At 46.0% G+C, this 20,549-nt stretch overlaps 1 protein-coding gene across 2 annotated transcripts; it reads right to left on the bottom strand.

Moving 5' to 3' along the window:
* Positions 1-3,675: 3,675 nt before the first annotated feature.
* On the bottom strand, positions 3,676-9,572 carry LOC109738428 (uncharacterized). Of its 2 annotated transcripts, none has more exons than XM_020297530.4 (10): positions 8,948-9,572; positions 7,811-8,023; positions 7,521-7,721; positions 7,201-7,308; positions 6,964-7,101; positions 5,795-6,046; positions 5,389-5,709; positions 5,071-5,250; positions 4,924-4,990; positions 3,676-3,999 (listed from the first exon to the last, which is right to left on the bottom strand). In XM_020297530.4, the coding sequence occupies exons 1-8, from the start codon at positions 9,437-9,439 to the stop codon at positions 5,080-5,082; spliced, it is 1,896 nt and encodes a 631-aa protein (XP_020153119.1). In that variant the 5' UTR covers positions 9,440-9,572; the 3' UTR covers positions 3,676-3,999; positions 4,924-4,990; positions 5,071-5,079. The 2 variants fall into 2 exon arrangements, with proteins under 2 accessions (XP_020153119.1, XP_020153118.1); XM_020297529.4 differs by having other exon boundaries at positions 3,676-4,045.
* Between the last annotated feature and the right edge of the window lie 10,977 nt (positions 9,573-20,549).

Raw genomic sequence — 20,549 nt, forward strand, 5'->3', positions numbered from 1 at the left:
GCCTGGACTAGCCCTGTCCATGGATCAGGAGATGGGCGCCATCCGGGCGGCGGCGGTGGTGCAGTTGATGAAGCCGGAGGCGGTGGTGTTGGTGGAGATAGAGCTAAAGTAGAGGTAGAAGCGGAGGAAGCCGCGGCTGCGGCGACCTTGGCGGCGACGATGGCAACGTGCCGCTCGAAGTAGCCGGACGGCGGCGGGGGGAGGGGGGGCGGTGGGTTAGCCATACCCTAGGATCATAAGTCTGATACCATGTAGAATTGTATTGAATAATTGTTAATGCAATATTGTGCCAGTACAAAAGGTATATATAAGAGCCAAGCCGCACCTGACATAATCCTATTAAAAACCGAATAGAAGTCCTAATCTTATTACAAGTTGTATTCTAACATAAACAACTACTCACCTTCCGCCAAATATAGAGTGCGTGAGTAGTGGCTTCCGCCAAACATGCTACCAGTACTTCAAAGATCTTGTCTAGCAGCCTTCCACCAAACGCCAAGCAAGATAATCATCTTCCGTCAGACCGCAATTACCTTAGCAGCGGCCTTCTGCCATCCGGATTGAGAAATAGAGGAATACATGATGGCCTTTGATTGGCCAGGCAGATGTCCCAACTCTCACAGACCTTTCACGGTTTTGCTTCCAGTTTGCAGGAATTTGGACATATGGATTGGTCTGTGAAGATTTGAGACGCCATGTTGGATGGCAAAAAGATGTCTGCACACCTCGGTCCGTATGTTTGTGGCCGATTTGAGCAACGCCATTGGAGATGTCCTTAGCAACGACCTTTCGCTATCCTGAGACTAGCCACAATGGATAGTAACATAGATAGATTAGTAACATGCATATGTTACTAGTCTATGTTACTACCTCTATAATGGGGAGTAACTATGTGTGGTAACATGCAACACTTTATTTATTAAGCTATAGACTTACCTTGACTTGATATGTGTGATGTTACTCATACCACCAGTAACTAGCTATGTTACCACTTTTTTTCATTTATTGCTTGCCACACCATCTATTTTATTTAGATATGTGTGATGCTACTACCTATGTTACTCTCACTATGGGTAGTCTGACAGAGAGAGAGGGGGAGGGGGTACGTGGTAGCGTTTGATTGATGAGACAGATGTCCGGACTTTCATAAATCATCCCAGGTTTGCTTCCGTTCGTGAGAATTCAGACACGTGTACTGGTCCGCGGACGTTTGGGGCACCATGTTAGGGCATCTCCAATGCAGACCCTTAAAACTGCCACAAATGTCCGGACCGAGCTGACAGGACGAACTTTGCCGTCCAATGTGGACTCGTATTTGCCCGCGGACGCGTCCGCCAATCCATTTTCCCGCAAATGGAAAGCAAACCTGGGGGTTTTGCGGGAGTCCAGACCTCCACCACGTACGCGTCCGACACCCCCGGCCCACCCAAAACCAAAGCAGAGCCCACACCATTTGGAGCGGTCTGCACTACTTGCGCGCCAAAATTCGCGCTTTCCCCACCCTCTCCGCTCCGATCGCCGCCCTCCACCCTAATTCCCGCGATTTTTGCTTTTCCCTTCCGTCACCACGTGGACCTATACGAAGAGGTGCCGAAGCCAGTGGAGGATCCAAAGAAGGTGGCCACCCGCAAGGTCAACTCAGCGACACGACAACTGCCACCTCAAAAGGAAGGCAAAGGATCAAGAGGGAGTTGGGCGGGGGCGGGACGCGGGGCAGGCGCCTGGCGGGGCTGGGGCGAGGGGAAGGGGCCTGGCGGGTGCGGGGATGGGGGGCGCCGCCGCCACCGCCGTCCATGCACACGCCCCCTGGCCAGAGCAATTTCAATCACCCTACTTCTACGCGACCAAGTAGCTTGGCCATCAGCAGCAGTCCCTGGCCTCCACTGCCAAGTACGTGCCGCATTGCGTCGACGTCAGTGCAGGACTGCTCCATTTTGCCGACTCGGCATCGCCACAGCTTGTCCTGTCACTGATGCCACACATGGATCAATTAGGTGCCCGCTCTTTGTCCATCCGTATGTCTCAACCGGGCGAGACAGCGTACGACGATGCAGACAGGGTGTTTTCTGGAGATGATCCATGATGGAGGCGGAGATGGCTTCTAGGACATGCAAGTGGATGACTCGGAGCCGGAGGTGTATACCCGGGTGTCGGACATGTACACCCACTAGCCGGAGTAGGACACGTACGCTGACGAGAGATAAGTTCTAACATGAAGGATGACAAATTGTTGTATGATGTAAGGGTGGGCATAAAAACTCACCAACCAAAAACTGAACCGAAACCGAATAAACCAAAATTTCGGGTTTTTTAGTGTGTATAGGAAATTTAGGTTAGCCCGCCTACTAACCGAACCAAATTCGGTCGGTTCGATGTTTTACTCGGTTAATCAAAATGGCCAAAATCGCCAGCCCAGATCCCTCCGCGCCTCCGGCTTAGTACGAGCCCACCCACCCCATGCGGCCTAGACCTAGCCACTAGCCAACACCGGGGCACCCCACGCCCGCAGTCTCGCACCGCACGCAGCCACGCACACTAATAAGACCTAACCGCCTGCCCTACCACCCCGACTTAGCCGCCGCCGCCACTGACGCCACCGCATCTTCTCCCCACCCGGTCACCCCCGACGCCGACTCCCTCGGCGGCTGGCATCTCCCGAATCTCTGACCTTGTCTTCCCGCTGGCCGTCGCGTCGTCGCCCATCCGTCCGCCCAACGCCCTCCCACCTTCAATTCGAGCTTTGAGCCTTCGACATCGTCCCTTCATGCTGTCAAAATATGTTTTGAACTTGCATTTTCTATACATGATCCACAATTCGGTTTAAAACCAAAAACCGAACCGAAAATTCGCTTAACCAAAATTTTGGTTAGCTCATTTTTAGTGCCTGTTTCGGTTTTCACTTTTACTAACCGAATTCCCCCAAAAGAGGACTTGTAGAAACTGAACCGAACGCCCAGACCTAGGGTGATGCATGGTTGGTCACTAGCATCGATCCGATCCATGGCACGGAGCAAAGGGATGCAACATTTTACTCCAATATTCATTCTTGGTTCCACAAGCACAGGAATATCAAGCCCTACCGCAACGAAGTCATCCGCGATTGTGGGACAAAATAGTTTAACCATCGATGGTACACCATCCAAGAGCCCGTGAGCATGTTTTTCAGCCGTTTAAAACAACTAATCGGTCGATGGCCCTAGATGAAAAAATAAATAGAAAAAGAAATCTTAGAAGGCAGATCCTCCCTCTATCAAGAGTAAAGTGGTGCGTAAATCGCCAACCAAGTTGTTGTATGCGTTGATCATTTGACCGGATATACAACTTATTGGCTGGATATGCTCTGTGTTTTGTCATTTGACTTGATATGTACTTTGTTGGCATTGTCTTTTTTTGCTTGCCGGCCCCCGTATCTGTGAACTAGTTCCGGACCAGTCCGACTGTGTCCAATTTAAGGGTTTGCCGGCTCCCGTATCTTTGAACTAGTTCTGGACCAGTCCGACAATGTCCAATTTAAGGGTCGGCACTGGAGATGCCCTGACATGGTGCTCCACGTCGTGACACAAAACAAGTGGTGCCCAAGAGTCATTGGTCACGATATAATTCCCAGGAAGAACATACAAGCACTGCACGCTAACAATAATGCATAAATGACTACATCACGGGGGGAAGGACAAATGCGTAGAAAAAGCAACTGGATACAAACCGCACTGTAGAACGCGCATCAGGTAGAATGACATTTTGAGAATGCAAATCAGCCTTCCTTGTCTACTCTACACGTCACATCAATCATCACAAAGACAACAACACGGAAGGAAAAAACAGTACAGCTCTCTCATGAGCTAATGGCAATACACTGGATCAAGCGGCCGAGCATGCATAATGGCTGGTAAACTGGTGGTACAGCAAAAACCTCATCCTGTTGTAACATGAATCTGGTTTGTTAATCTTCATTCACTTGAAGAAGGATCTTGATGGACCCATCTTATTGTAACAGTTTTCCTGTGTGACAATTTTTCCCTGGTTATCTTCCCGATGGTTACTAATTCTGTGAAATAGTTCAATAATCAGACACACGCACAAAAAAAAAATACTACCAAGTAAATACTCCCTCCGTTCCCAAATATAAGTCTTTTTAGAGATTGCAACAAGTGACTACATACGGAGCAAAATGAGTGAATCTATACTCTAAAATATGTCTACATACATCCGTATGTTGTAGTCTATTTGAAATGTCTAAAAAGACTTATATTTAGGAATGGAGGGAGTACATGAAAAGTTTAAATGTCAAAAAAAGAGATGAAATTTTTGGGGGCATTCGCTCTGGATTAATAACTAATCCCAAGGACGGTGAACTTAAAGTCTTAAACAAATGTAAGACGTCTTATATTAGTGTACAAGAGGGAGTACAAGAACTGCAGTTCAACAAGTGTTCCTGATTGCAACACACGGCACACAGGCATACCAAGATGAATGGCGGCGCATTATTTCATGAGTGATCAAACATCGTTGCAACACAAAGAAAAATCACACAAACTGAACGTGGTACTGAACTGAGAACTCTCGATATCTAGTGCTGGACAGCTGGGTGGACAGTAGTGTCAAGCAAAAAACACCTGTGTTCAAGTCTAACTCATACGTCTAATGTGAGTGGCAGAGCTCATACTCAGTTTTCCAAGTTGGGTGATTAACTAGTGAATATGTAGCAATTGCATTATTTGCAAGCCATAAACTATGTCTATCTCCATTGCATAATACTGCCTCTGTACCAAAATGTAAGACATTTTTTGGTTTTGCATAGGGCATAAAAACGGCTTACATTTTATTATGGAGGGAGTATAATCGTATAAACCTACCAACATACATACAGATATAAAATTTGAAACTGAGAAGACATGCTGGGGTACCATTGTATTCGACACTTACCACATTCTATAGTTTCTCCTCAGTAAAAGTACATGTTGCAGGACTCATGCAAGAAACTTAATAGTCGCTGCATTAGATTCACTCTGTCAGAAAACAGAACATTGTTGTGCCAAAAGCTCATTTTACTAAAAAAACAAAATAGCTTACATCCATATGTTACTTTTTCTCTTCGCCGTCGGAATCAGACTCTGCGAAGACGGTTTCCGGCTGAGTTTGAGCATATGCTGGTGCAATAAACTTTGGGTCATTCTTTGCAGCATCAGCATATTTCAAAATTGCCTCTCTTGGATCTTCATCCATCCAGGTCTCCTTAATTAAACCACCTTCCTGTAACAAATAACTTGAGAAAATTATGTGTCATCAACTAAAAGCAGGTATACTCTGGGAGGAAACACACTGGAGTACACAAAGAACGTAAATTTACCATACATATAAAACATAAGGGATGATTAATGTGTATATTACCTTCATGAGATACTGTGTCAGCAAGCTGCCTTTTGTTGTGCCAATTTTACCACCAAACCCTGGACCACTAACAGGAGCTTCTGGTTTGTGCGATTTGAGGGGGTCTTTCATCATCTTCTCTCTTTGGCGTTTACGGCTTGGTTGATCTCTGAATAGAGGCAGTGCATGTGGGTTGTGTATTAAAGGTTGCACCTCATAATCATCAACAGATTTTTTCCTTGGTGCTCGTCCAACACATACAAGAGCTCCCCTCTGACTAACAGAAGGATCATACAAGATATGAGTCCCACCTTCCTTCTTGTCCCCAACTGTTGCGAACACCTACAGAAATAGTAGAGGTTCAAAAACTCAATAATATCCTAAAAACAGTATTCAGCACCAGCATATCCAAGTACTAATGAATAACCTGATTAATCCTTGGGTGCCAGAGTGACCTTATCACACTGTAATGTGGTGAAATTCCCACCCTTGATACAAGCTCTAGTTTCCTTCTATCAAAGAAGCAAAGTAGGCCTCCATTTCTGCCATCTTTCTCAACAGAGGTTCCTGTAAAAATAAGTTGCTCGTCTGAACTAAATGAAGCATTTGTCTCCGCATAGTTATTAGGCAGATCGTCGAACACTTTCAAAGGAGTCTTCATTTTCCTCAAATCCCATATCTACATAAAATTACCAATGCAATACTATAATTAGAAATAATATATACAGTATAAGGAAGAAAAGAGCAATGCTGCAGTTCTTATCATTATCATAGATTCACAAGATAACAGTAGACCCAAACAGCAAAAGTATCTAACTGAGTCAGATAACTGAACACATTGCAGGTTGCTAGGTTGGAATCGATAAATTAGTACTAATCATGGCTAATGAACCTTCTTTTACACCGTTTTTTAATCCAGCTCCAAGCAGCGGCTCTCCAAAAGCACAAAAGACATTTTACCCCCCCCCCCCCCCCCCCCACACACACACACAACCCTGTATCATTTTGGCATATTGGCCAAAGTTTGACTTGAGACAAAACTAATATGCAGAGTAAATAAAAACAGAAGGAGTATCATATAGCCAATATGCCAAAATCATTTAAATACACTGTCTATTACATCAAACAATTGTAATTTCAGTTAAAAACCATGAAAACCGACAATCTGCGACAAAAAGAGCTCTTAATCAAGTCATTTCGATTATAACAGTACAATCAGCACCTATTCCCAATCTACAGAACAACGGAGGACATTATGGTCATTTTAGCACGCTTCTGCACCAGCTGCAGCTGCTACAGCGCAACTACCAAACACCTGTATCTTGGCTCCAATCTTTCAGCCGCAGCTACAGCTGCTCCTTCCAGCCGGAGCTGTTGCAGCTGCAGCTGTGGAAGTTGCAGCTATAGCAAGCATGCCCCAAGCAGAAGTATTTTTGAGAAATGTACGTAGGTGACATCTCAAGGCTTACTGGACTGATGCTTAACCTAAATACTGAACAACTTTCAAGTGTGTAAGAGTATGGCGGCATAGGCGGTTTGCAGATAATGAATTTAAACATGCAGACATGGATTGTGTTAACAGACCAGATACATTACCTTTAGAGTACTATCCATACTTCTTGACAGAAGAATCTGCCCATCAGTAGAAAACTTAACCCCAGTGATATCTTCTGTATGTGCTTTTTCAACATGAATATCTGGTCTGCTTCCCCATCCAGTCTTTATGGTCCAGAGCTACAAAAGACATATGAGGTCATACAATGTATTAACCAAACCATCTGGTTAAACTCAAAGTGATAGGACAGTTTAGAGATTGTGCAATATATAAAGTACCTGAATGGAACCATCCCCCACGCCAGCAACAATCCGCTTGCCTTCATGATCCCATGCACATGAAGTAACAGGAATTCGCATTGGTCTTTTTAACTTTGGTTTGATGACCTATTGAAAATGTAATGACAAAAATTCAGTATTCCACAATAGAAAATGGTAGGAGCTTCAATCATACTACATAACAAGTGGTTCAACTTTAAGCAAATGTTGGTGCAAAAATGAACAAATATCAGAGCATTTCAGGGTTATTATATTACTAGGACGTTCTCCTCAAAATGATGCACTGCTATCTAGCGAATAGAACGATTAGTTCAACGTACCTGCTTTTGACTGCTAAAGTCTGAAACATCCCAGAGACGTAATGATCCATCTTCCGATGAGGTCAATATAGTTTCTTTTGACTTGGGATTCCATTCACCACCAGTTAGTCCAGAAATATGACCCTTTGTATTCTTCAGATCACGGATATACATATCACCCTTAACAAACTCACCAAGCGAAAGCCCGTCTCGGTCATATATCTGATAGGAAGCATAATGTAATTAACATGGTATTGATTTCTAGGGGTCACAGTTTTTGGTGATTCAAGGAAGATAGCAAACCAGAATACCTTGGCCTGAGCTGAACCCGTGACACATAAGAATCGGTCCGATGTTGGACTCCAGCTTAGGCTACGAACTTGATGCCCCTCACAAGGTTCTAATTGCCTAAATGACTGTAGCTTCGAATTCATGCCTTGGAAGTCATACATCCGTATGGTATAATCATAGCTGCCAGAGAGCACTCGGGATCCTGTAGGGTCAACAGCAAGGGCTGAGGCAACCTGCGAATGAAATAAATGATTATTAACCAGCGAAATAGATTTACTTGAAACTAGCAATGTAACCCGGACGAGTCTTCATAGCATCACAGGAGGCACCTTTGAAGATCACCCCAAGAGCACGCTAGTTGATATTCGACTAAATTTGTTGATTCTAAGGTTGGCTAGCTAGGTGTAAGCTTTTTTCCTTTCTGCTGTTCTTTTTCTTTGGCTGCCTAGGTATGTTTGCTGCCTTTTTATTTCTTTTTGAGTCGTAGACTTTTAGTTGTAAGGCCAGCATCATCATCCTGAAAATTTTCTTATAATAAAAAACTCCGCCTATGTCTTTTAGGCATAACCGGTCCCAAGCCCGGGTAAAGGAGGAGAGTTGTGATAGGCTTGGCGAGCCAACGTAAAAACTAGCCAGTCCCATGGGTATGAAACCCATTTGAGCGAGAGTAGTACTAGGATGGGTGACCTCCTGGGAAGTCCTCGTGAAAGGGTTTCATATATAAGGGTTGTGATAGGCTTGGCGAGCCAACGTAAAAACTAGACAGTCCTTTGGATATGAAACCCATTTGGGCGAGAGTAGTACTAGGATTGGGTGATGCGATACCAACAACTCATTTTGTTTGAACATGGCTAGAGTTGGCACGGTATTCTCTACAGAAAACTTATGCGGTATGTAACACTGGTAGAGAAAATTTCTTAGAATAACACCATGCAGAACAAACAGAAGGCGAGCTTCCACAGCTTATCTTCCAAGATCAGTTTAATTCGGCTAAATCGTATTTGTGAAAGAACTAAGAAACCTGACAGCTCCCACAACTATCCAGAAATTCTAAAGTAATTGAGCAAAACTAGTTGTCAAACCACATCAACCTTAACAATTCCAATAGTAAAACAACTCAGCTGTAGAGAAGGAAATAATTATGGGCGTACAGTTACCTTGGTGTGCCCCCGCAGAACAATTTCGTTGCTGAGAGGAATCCTGCCGAAATCCTCCCCATCATCATCATCCATATCATCGTCGTCATCATCCTCGTCGTCGTCGTCGCCCTCGTCCTCGTCATCCTCATCCCCCTCCTTCGACGGTGGCGGCCGAGGCGGCCCAACCATGCTGCCGTCCTCGTCCTCCACCTCCGCGTGCGCAGACGGCCGCTGTGGCGGCCGAGGCGGCCCAATCAGACCGCCACCCTCCTCGTCATCCTCCTGGATAGGAGCCAATTCCTTGGGCGGTCTAGGGGGTCCGACAATGGCGCCACCGCCATCGTCCTCCTCGGCGGCGGCAGAGGTGGAGGGGTTGGAGCTAGGGTTTTGGGGCTTGCGGAGGGTGGAGGAGTGGGAGGCGGCGCTGGGGCGGGTGGGCGCCTTGCCGAATGAGGTCGGGAAGAAGGCGCGCATCATCGCCTCCTCGTCCATCTCGCCGCCGTCCGCCATAGGCCACTCGTCGACGGCGAGTTCGGGAATAGAGATGGGTGCTGCCGCGAGTTTTTCTTTTTTCGACGAGCGTTCGAGCGCACGGGCTCTGTGTCCGGGGTCTCTGTAGCCGAACTGGTCGAGCCACCGCTGCCCTGCTCGTAGCGAAGGTCTCAAATTCGTGTCGGGTTCGTCCGATAATGCTTTTTTTTTTACGTCGTTCGTCCGATAATCCTACAACGTAACTTTCCTAACTACTCCCTCTTTCCTGTTTACAGGGCTTATCTCAATTTTTTTCTCATTTTATAAGTCTCAATTTAGTTGTTCCTCATCATATTTTAAGATTTTAAGGTGCAATAAATCATTGCATGCAAGTAATAAAAGAAAATTGATCAATAGATGTATTTTATGCATGCATGCATTGCAATTAATGCATTGGTAAACACAATTTTTTAAAGAAAATAAGCGCATTAATTGAGTGGTTTTGCAAATTACAAAAAATGTTTCACCACTCATCATCTATCTTGGTTGATGAGATTTTTGAATTGAGCCATATAAACCAAAAAGATGTAGTAATTAACTACCTCAAATTTCATTGGACCACCTGGCACATTACGTAATACACGTAAGTGGCCTTACATAGGTGTAGCATTACCCCGTGTTCGTGTGCAATGCAATCATGTAGGTGATGTGATTTTGCTGCCACACGATCTAAGATGATACAAACAATTTTAATTATATTATATTCGCCAAAAAGAGTTATTTATCACATGCAAAGAAAACTGACTGATTTTAACCGCCTTCTACCTATCTTTCTTCTCTTTTCTTCTTTCTTATCCTCTGTCCTTATATATATTAGGCCACTAATAGGCGCTGGTGCATCGGCCGAAATTTTGGCCGGTCGCACCGCAGCCGCTTGATTAACAGCGTAACAGCCATTGGATAGGTGGTCCACCTGTAAAGAAAAGTCAAACACGTGTTCCCCAATTTCCCCCGCCTAGTCCAACACTAGTATGGCTGTTTCCCATCGCAAAAGAAATCGCTGCCTAGCGCGCTCATGGCCAGCGACACCCTTCCTCGCCGAAAACTGGCATCGCTTGAACCACCACTCGCCTCTCGCCGAGCCGCCAAATCAGTACCTTGCCCCCGTCGCCTCTGGTTGCAGCACCGGGCGCCTTGGTTCCAGCTCGTCGCCATGACGGTTGCAGCATCGGTTGCTCCGGTTCCAGCTCGCCATGTGTTGATTGTAGCATCTGCTACCTTCGGTTGCAGCTCGCTGACGTGCTAGTTCCAGCTTGCCGCCATGCCGGTTCCAGCACCGGACGCTCCTCCCAGATGCAACTCACCGTCGTCCTCGTAGCATCCGTCCTCCTCGGTCCAGCAGGAAGCGGGTGCCCTCGTAGGAAAACGCTACCGTCTTGGAGCACGCCGACGCCTTTGTCGTTGCAGCACGTATCAGCCGCCATGGTAGCACATCCGTCGCTGCATCGTCGTGTCGCCGGCCGCAGCTCTCAACGTCACAGCTCCACCGTACCGACTGAAGCTTTTTTCATCTACGGTCGAAGCTTTTCTGTAAATGGTTGCAACTTTTTTTGTCTTGCAGTGCGCGGTTGAAACTTTGTATTTTTTTCGGTTGAAGCTTTTTTCATCTAGGGTTGAAGCTTTTTTCGTAACGGTTGCAGCTTGTTCGATACAGGCTTGAAGCTTTTTTCATGTCGGCCGTAGCAATTTGTGATGCCGGTTGTAGCATGTAGCAAAAACAGCGACGCCGTGAGTTGCTTGGAGCAGCGCTGGCGTCCTCACAGCCTATGGTCGCTGCCCTCATGATCTGGCATGTACAGAATGAAAACTTCATTCTCGATTCTACGAGAATTTTTATGAAAGCGTTTCATTTGCTTCTCTTCAATGGAAGTTTCATTTTCCCAGAATGTATCCTAATTTTTGGCCTAATTCTTCTTCTGATGATCGATTCAACTTCTCACCCCCATATCCAAATAAAAAAGCGGTTTAAGCTCGCCGTCCATGATCGCCGCTCTCTTGGGCGCCGGTTGCTGCTCCCGTCGACAGTAACCATGGCGTGTGATGCATTGATGGAGGAGAAAAAGGAGAGAGAAAGAAAGGAGATTGCATGAGAGCAGGAAGGAAACGAGTGGACGGGGGCGATGTACGTGAAGAGTTAAGGGAATTAAGAGTGGGAAAGCGACGTGTGGGACCAGGAATATGTGAACATGTGAGGAGGAGCCTCGCAAGTGCCGTGCGACCGGCCCAGCGTTCGGCCGGTGCGCCGACGTAAAACGTTTCCCTATATATTATCTAAAAGAATAGTGTTCCCTAATTCGTTGCTTCTTTCGTCAAGCCGTCCTTAGCCTAGCGTAGGCAGGCTTACCTGAATTGATCGACCCAAACTTCTTTTCTTCCTATTCCAGCCACTAGAGGTCCATCGATTCTCTCGCATGGCCTAACGGTGAATTATTTACCCAAAACCACCACACTTGGGTCTAAGGTAACAACTTGGTACCACATTTGAACCAGGGCACAAAAACCACCGATTTTGCGCCCAATGTGTAACGCGGAGCACTGATGCTCGAATTTGGTCGCGAAAACAGCCAAACCGACAGGTAGGGCCCACCTGTCAGGCTGACGTGGCGAAGACCAAAAACTTTGACCGATTGATGTGGCGAATGAGACGCGGGCCCCACCTGTCAATGACTAGACGGTCATGTTCTTCACAACATTTTTCAATGGGGTGTTCCATCGAGCACCTTCAGTGCGCTCATCTTGTGCTCACTGAAGAAGGTGCAACACGCCATGGGCACGCCGAAGCAGTGACCAGAGGAACGGCAGGCCGGACGCCTCCATCCCGACCGAGAGCTCGCACAACTCTTCCTGTCCTCCTACCAAGGGGTTGACCACCTTGCCGAAGCTGGCATACGCGGCGACGCGGACAGGGTGCCGATCAAGCCAGGTTGTGGCCGCGCGAGGAAGGCACGAGGGGCTCACCTTGAGCATGTATGCATGCTCGGACGCGGTGAGTTAGCACTGGAGCGACATCCTCGTCAGCAGCAGCGACCAACGGAGCATGGCGAGGTCGGTAAGATGACTCATCCACATGCTGCTTGTCGACGCTTGCCGAGGAGGCATCAGAATGACGTGCTGAAGCCTGTGAAAAGATGCAATGCACAGAGGTTCAGCGGAGCGGGAGATCAAGGACCGGTGGTGTGTGGACGGAGGTGGAGAAGATGACCACAGCGCGGCTGATTCTGGATGTTCCGATCCAATTGCTCCGGTAGGGTTGGTCAGGGAGGTCTTCTAGTGCTCCCAGACAAGGTGGTGGAGCTCGCGGTAGTCTCTGGCCACAAGAATGGGCGGCGGCGACCACAGATAGGGGGGGCTGCTCCCAGTGGACGCAACAGAGCTCGGTAGCTGCTAGGTGCTCTAGGTCCCCTCCACGACCGGCACCGCAAGCTAGCTTATGGAGGAGGCAAGCAGGGAAGGGGCGCACACGGCCGACGGGAGCAAGCTGCGCACGGGCCGGCCGTTCGGCTGCAGGAAAACACCAACACGTGAAAAAAATGGGAGGAAGCTAAAAATGACTCATTGACATGTGGGACACACGCCTACTCTTCCACCCCACTCGCCATATCAGTCGGTCAAGTTTTTGGTCTTCGCCACGTCATTCTGACGGATGGGCCCCACCTATCGGTTTGGCTATTTTTGCGACCAAATCCGAGCATCGGTGCTCCGCGTTACAAATTAGGCACAGTTTCGGTGATTTTTTGTGCCCTGGCACAAATCTGGTACCAAGTTGTTACCCTATCCCCACCTGTGGTGGTTTTGCGTAAATAACTCCCTAGCGGTAAACCGTTGATTGATTTCTTTCCTACCACTCAAAAAGAAAAACGATCTACCGGCCACCCAATACAAAATACCGTCTCATGCCCACTCATCCATGGCGGCGAAGGCGGCGATGGCATTGACCGAACTCTTGTCCTCCTCCTCATGTCGGCAACGCCACTCAATTCGACCGACAGGCATCCAGCCGTCCATCACGACGTCCATAGTCGTTTCTCCATCTAGCTCAACGACCTCCCTCGGATTTGGAGCTCACGTCTGATGCGGTCATGTTGTCGTCACTCCCCTAGATCTCGATGTGCGCATGTACAGATGCATGTTGTTGATGTATATGCTTGCATTCATGCTCTTGATGCATGTGTGTCTGTGTGCGTGAGGCAATGCGTGATGCTTGGCAATTCATGGCTCGAATTAGTCTGTTGGATCTATGATGTGCTTATTCTTCATTAACCTATTTTGTTGATAGTATATTCCAACCCTTACTTAACAGATCAATATATACCTTATTTGGGGCTAAGCAACCCCTTTCTCTGGATGCTCACTAGCACCATCATAAGCGCCTCCTAGTGTACGCTCTACGATGGTTGCTACCATGTATTTTCACCACCCCCTCCCTCGTCAATGGAATGATACGCATCCCGCGTATACATGGGAAAAATCTACCTTATGCAATTGCAGGGTGATAATGGAAGACGCTGAGGTTTACCATCGTGGTTTACACATGGCCCTTTGGCTAATAGCACATTATTGTGCAATTGCAGGAATCACTCTAATATTCAGATTTTTAATAATTTAGTTTTTCATATGTAGGTCCTTGTGTCAGAGGTCCGACGCCCTGGACGAAGAGCATCTCATGGCAGTCACCGCCCTGGCCAGCCTGCTCGCGAGCAATGCAAAGCCGCGGCGAGGTGGCTCGGTGCCGGGCCGGCTGAAGGCAAAGCAGAGGCATCGATTGGAAGGCTATTCCTTGCTCTACTCCGACTACTTCACCGACGCTCTGATACGTCTCCAACATATCTATAATTTTTTATTGTTCCATGCTGTTATATTACCATTCTTGGATGTTTTACAATCATTTTAAATCATTTTTTGGTACTAACCTATTGACATAGTGCCTAGTGCCAGTTGCTGTTTTCTGCTTGTTTTTTACATGCCAGGAAATCAATACCAAACGGAGTCCAAACGCAGCGAAACTTTTTATGGATTTTTTCTGGACCAGAAGACACCAGATGGGCCGAAGAAGTTCCAGAGGGGGTGCTCCGAGGGGAGCACAACCCACCAGGGCGCGCCTGGGGGCCCAGGCGCACCCAAGTGGGTTGTGCCCACCTCGGCGGCCTCCCGCACCGCCTCTTTGCTCTATAAATACCCCAATATTCCAGAAACCCTAGGGGAGTCGACGAAAATCAATTCCAGCCGCCGCAAGTTCCAGAACCACCAGATCCAATCTAGACACCATCACGGATGGGTTCATCATCCTCATTGATGCCTCTCTGATGATGCGTGCGTAGTTCATTATAGACCTACGGGTCCGTAGTTAGTAGCTAGATGGCTTCCTCTCTCTCTTTTGATTCTCAATACAATGGTCTCTTGGAGATCTATTTGATGTAACTCTTTTGCGGTGTGTTTGTTGGGATCTGATGAACTTTGAGTTTATGATCAGATCTATGTTTTTATCCATGAAAGGTATTTGAGTCTTCTTTGATCTCTTATATGCATGATTGCTTATAGCCTCGTATTTGCTTGTTTTTCTTTTTAATTTTCAATAAGAATCCTTGCTGGACACACCTATTTGAGAGAGCCAAATTATGCTATGACTTGTTAGGATTGCTCTCTATGCTTCACTTAAATCTTTATGAGCTATGGAATTGCTCTAGTGCTTCACTTATATCTTTTTGAGCACGGTGTGCTTTGCTATCTTTGAAGAAATTCTCTCTTGCTTCACTTAAATTAATTTGAGATAAAGAATTATGATGCTCACGATCTTCACTTATATTTGTTTGAGCTTTTCAAAAGCAACATATGAAACTAGTTCCAAAGTGATAGATATCCAAGGAGGATATAATAAAAACTTTCATGAAGATCATTAGACAAAATAAAATGAATTCCTTGTAATAGTTTTGAGATATGATGATAGTGATATGTGAGTCATGTTGATGAGTAATTATGCTTTAGTAAGAAAATTGGTGTTAAGGTTTGTGATTCCCTATGCAAGCACGAAAGTCAATAGTGCAATTAAATTACATCCTACTTGTGGTGCATTATTCGGTGTTAGTTATGTTTAATGCTCGCTTATGAGATTTTTCGTTTCTTGGTTGGATGCTTCTGAATCTTTTGCTAGCCTTCATTTGCACTAAGTATGATCACTACTTGTGCATCCAAAATCCTTTAAACCAGTTTTGCCACATGAGTCCACTATACCTACCTATATGCGATATTCTTTTGCCATTCTAAGCAAATTTGTATGTGCCATCTCTAATTTAAAAAATAAACTTCTCTTTTGTGTGCTCGTACCGCTCATGAAACGGTAGGGGGTGGCTGACGTATTTCCATGCTAGATATGTTGTTCTCAAAATGAGTGTTTATTCACTTGTCATTGCACGAGAGTACGACAAAGGTAATAGGGATGCCCAGTCCCGAAATGAAAAATGAATTTACTTTATGTTATCAAATAATAAATTGTTGGGGAACGTAGTAATTTCAAAAAAAATCCTATGCACACGCAAGATCATGGTGATGCATAGCAACGAGAAGGGAGAGTGTTGTCCACATACACTCGTAGACCGAAAGCGGAAGCGTTATGACAACACCGTTGATGTAGTCGTATGTCTTCACGATCGACCGATCCTAGTACCGAACGTACGGCACCTCCGCGATCTGCACACGTTCAGCTCGGTGACGTCCCACGAACTCACAATCCAGTAGAGCTTCGAGGGAGAGCTTCGTCAGCACGACGGCGTGATGACGGTGATAATGAAGCTACCGGCGCATGGCTTCGCCTAAACACTACGACGATATGACTGAGGTGGATTATGGTGGAGGGGGCACCGCAGACGGCTAAGAGATCAATGATCAACTTGTGTGTCTATGGGGTGCCCCCCTCCCCCGTATATAAAGGAGTGGAGGAGGGGGAGGAGGCCGGCTCCTAGGCGCGCCCCAAGGGGAGTCCTACTCCCACCGGGAGTAGGATGCCCCCCTTCCCTAGTTGGATTAGGAGAGAAGGAAGGGGGAGGAAGGAGGAAGGAAAGGGGGCGGCCCCCCTCCCAATTCGGATTGGGCTTGGGGGGAGGGGGCGCCCCCTCCTTTGCTCCCTTCTCCTCTCTTCCACTAAGGCCCAATGAGGCCCATATACCTCCCGGGGGGTTCCGGTAACCTCCCGGTGCACCGGTATATGCCCGATCTCTCTCAGAACCATTCCGATGTCCAAATATAGTCGTCATATATATCGATCTTTATGTCTCGACCATTTTGAGACTCCTCGTCGTGTCCGTGATCATATCCGAGACTCCGAACTACCTTCGGTACATCAAAACACATAAACTCATAATATCGATCGTAATCGAACGTTAATACAGTTCTAGCATGAATAATAAACATTTATCATGATATAAGGAAATATAAATAACAACTTTATTATTGTCTCTAGGGCATTTTTCCTTCAGTCTCCCACTTGCACTAGAGTCAATAATCTATACTACACAGTAATGATTCTAACACCCATGGAGTCTTGGTGTTGATCATGTTTTGCTCGCGAGAGAGGCTTAGTCAACGGGTCTGCAACATTCAGATCCGTATGTATCTTGCAAAACTCTATGTCTCCCTCCTTGACTTGATCGCGGATGGAATTGAAGCGTCTCTTGATGTGCTTGGTTCTCTTGTGAAATCTAGATTCCTTTGCCAAGGCAATTGCACCAGTATTGTCACAAAAGATTTTCATTGGACCCGATGCACTAGGTATGACACCTAGATCAGATATGAACTCCTTCATCCAGACTCCTTCATTTGGTGCTTCCAAAGCAGCTATGTACTCCGCTTCACACGTAGATCCCGCCACGACGCTTGCTTAGAACTGCACCAACTGACAACTCCACCATTCAATATAAATATGTATTCGGTTTGTGACTTAGAGTCATGCAGATCAGTGTCAAAGCTTGCATCAACGTAACTATTTACGACGAGCTCTTTGTCACCTCCATAAACTAGAAACATATCCTTAGTCCTTTTCAGGTATTTCAGGATGTTCTTGACCGTTGTCCAGTGATCCACTCCTGGATTACTTTGGTACCTCCCTGCTAAACTAATAGCAAGGCACACATCAGGTCTGGTACATAGCATTGCATACATGATAGAGCCTATGGCTGAAGCATAGGGAACACCTTTCATTTTCTCTCTATCTTCTGCAGTGGTCGGGCATTGAGTCTGACTCAACTTCACACCTTGTCACACAGGCAAGAATCCTTTCTTTGCTTGATCCATTTTGAACTTCTTCAAAACTTATCAAGGTATGTGTGAAGGAAATATGCCCTAGAGGCAATAATAAAGTTATTATTTATTTCCTCATATCATGATAAAAGTTTATTATTAATGCTAGAATTGTATTAACCGGGAAACATAATACATGTGTGAATACATAGACATATATAGTGTCACTAGTATGCCTCTACTTGACTAGCTCGTTAATCAAAGATGGTTGAGTTTCCTAAACCATAGACATGAGTTGTCATTTGATTAACGGGATCACATCATTAGGAGAATGATGTGATTGACTTGACCCATTCTGTTAGCTTAGCACATGATCATTTAGTTTACTTCTATTGATTTCTTCATGACTTATACATGTTCCTATGACTATGAGATTATGCAACTCCCGATTACCGGAGGAACACTTTGTGTGCTACCAAACGTCACAACATAACTGGGTGATTATAAAGGTGCTCTACAGGTGTCTCGGATGGTACTTGTTGAGTTGGCATAGATCAAGATTAGGATTTGTCACTCCGATTGTCGGAGAGGTATCTCTGGGCCCTCTCGGTAATGCACATCACAATAAGCCTTGCAAGCAATGTGACTAATGAGTTAGTTGCGGGATGATGCATTACGTAACGAGTAAAGATACTTGCCGGTAACGAGATTGAGCTAGGTATTGAGATACCAACGATCAAATCTCGGGAAAGTAACATACCGATGACAAAGGGAACAACGTATGTTGTTATGCGGTTTGACCGATAAAGATCCTCGTAGAATATGTGGGAGCTGCTACCTCTTGAGCACTGCGTTGGTTTTCCTTGAAGAGGAAAGGGTGATGCAGTAAAGCAGCGTAAGTATTTCCCTCAGTTTTTGAGAACCAACGTATCAATCCAGTAGGAGGCCACGCACGAGTCCCTCACACCTACACAAACAAATAAAATCCTCGCAACCAACGCAATAAAGGGGTTGTCAATCCCTTCACGGTCACTTACGAAAGTGAGATCTGATAGATATGATAAGATAATATTTTTGGTATTTTTATGATAAAGATGCAAAGTAAAGAAAGCAAAATAAACGGCAAAAGAAATAGCTAAGTGTTGGAAGATTAATATGATGGAAAATAGACCCCGGGGCCATAGGTTTCACTAGTGGCTTCTCTCGAGAGCATAAGTATTACAGTGGGTAAACAAATTATTGTTGAGCAATTGACAGAATTGAGCATAGTTATGAGAATATCTAGGTATGATCATGTATATAGGCATCACATCCGAGACAATTAGACCGACTCCTGCCCTCATCTACTACTATTACTCCACACATCGACCGCTATCCAGCATGCATCTAGAGTATTAAGTTCAAAAGAACAGAGTAACGCTTTAAGTAAGATGACATGATGTAGAGGGATAAACTCATGCAATATGATATAAACCCCATCTTGTTATCCTCGATGGCAACAATACAATACGTGCCTTGCTGGGAAAGGACACCGCAAGATTGAACCCAAAGCTAAGCACTTCTCCCATTGCAAGAAAGATCAATCTAGTAGGCCAAACCAAACTGATAATTCGAAGAGACTTGCAAAGATAACCAATCATACATAAAAGAATTCAGAGAAGATTCAAATATTGTTCATAGATAAACTTGATCATAAACCCACAATTCATCGGTCTCAACAAACACACCGCAAAAGAAGATTACATCAAATAGATCTCCACAAGAGAGGGGGAGGACATTGTATTGAGATCCAAAAAGAGAGAAGAAGCCATCTAGCTAATAACTATGGACCCGAAGGTCTGAGGTAAACTACTCACACATCATCGGAGAGGTTATGGTGTTGATGTAGAAGCCCTCCGTGATCGATGCCCCCTCCGGCGGAGCTCCGAAAAAGGCCCCAAGATGGGATCTCACGGGTACATAAGGATGCGGCGGTGGAATTAGGTTTTTGGCTCCGTATCTGGTAGTTTGGGGGTACGTAGATATATATAGGAGGAAGAAGTACGTCGGTGGAGCAACGTGGGCCCCACGAGGGTGGAGGGCGCGCCTGGGGGGGGGTAGGCGCGCCCCCTACCTCGTGCCTTCCTGGTTGCTTTCTTGACATAGGGTCCAAGTCCTCTGAATCACGTTCGTTCCAAAAATCACGTTCCCGAAGGTTTCATTCCGTTTGGACTCCGTTTGATATTCTTTTTCTGTGAAACTCTGAAATAGGCAAAAAACAGCAATTCTGGGCTGGGCCTCCGGTTAATAGGTTAGTCCCAAAAATAATATAAAAGTGTATAATAAAGCCCAATAATGTCCGAAACAGAATATAATATAGCATGGAACAATAAAAAATTATAGATACGTTGGAGGCGTATCAGGAGCCAATATAAGCATCCAGGTTCCTCTATTGGTTATTGGCCGGAGACGTGTCTCAGTCATGTCTACATAGTTCTCGAACCCGTAGGGTCCGCACGCTTAAAGTTCGGTGACGATCTGTATTATGAGTTTTTGTGTTTTGATGTACGGAAGGTAGTTCGGAGTCCCGGATATGATCAAGGACATGACGAGGAGTCTCGAAATGGTCGATACGTAAAGATCGATATATTGGACGACTATATTCGGACACCGGAAGTGTTCCGGGTGGTTTCGGAGAAAACCGGAGTGCCGGAGGGTTACCGGAACCCCCCCCCGGAGAAATAGTGGGCCTTATGGGCCTTAGTGGAGAGAGAGAGGGTTGGCCTAGGGCAGGCCGCACGCCCCTCCCCCTCTGGTCCGAATTGGACAAAGAGAGGGGGGCGGCGCCCCCCTTTCCTTCTCCCTCTCCCCCTTCCTTTCC

Source organism: Aegilops tauschii, chromosome 1 (assembly GCF_002575655.3).
Source record: "Aegilops tauschii subsp. strangulata cultivar AL8/78 chromosome 1, Aet v6.0, whole genome shotgun sequence".
NCBI classification, from domain to species: Eukaryota; Viridiplantae; Streptophyta; class Magnoliopsida; order Poales; family Poaceae; genus Aegilops; species Aegilops tauschii.

Bases quoted from the DNA above. Each gene is read 5' to 3' on its own strand.
- LOC109738428 (XM_020297530.4), bottom strand. From the start codon at position 9,439: ATGGCGGACGGCGGCGAGATGGACGAGGAGGCGATGATGCGCGCCTTC. The intron at 7,722-7,810 runs GTATTCTGGTTT...GCTTCCTATCAG, and splicing joins CGGGTTCAGCTCAGGCCAAG to ATATATGACCGAGACGGGCT. The intron at 7,309-7,520 runs GTACGTTGAACT...CATTTTCAATAG, and splicing joins ACTTTAGCAGTCAAAAGCAG to GTCATCAAACCAAAGTTAAA.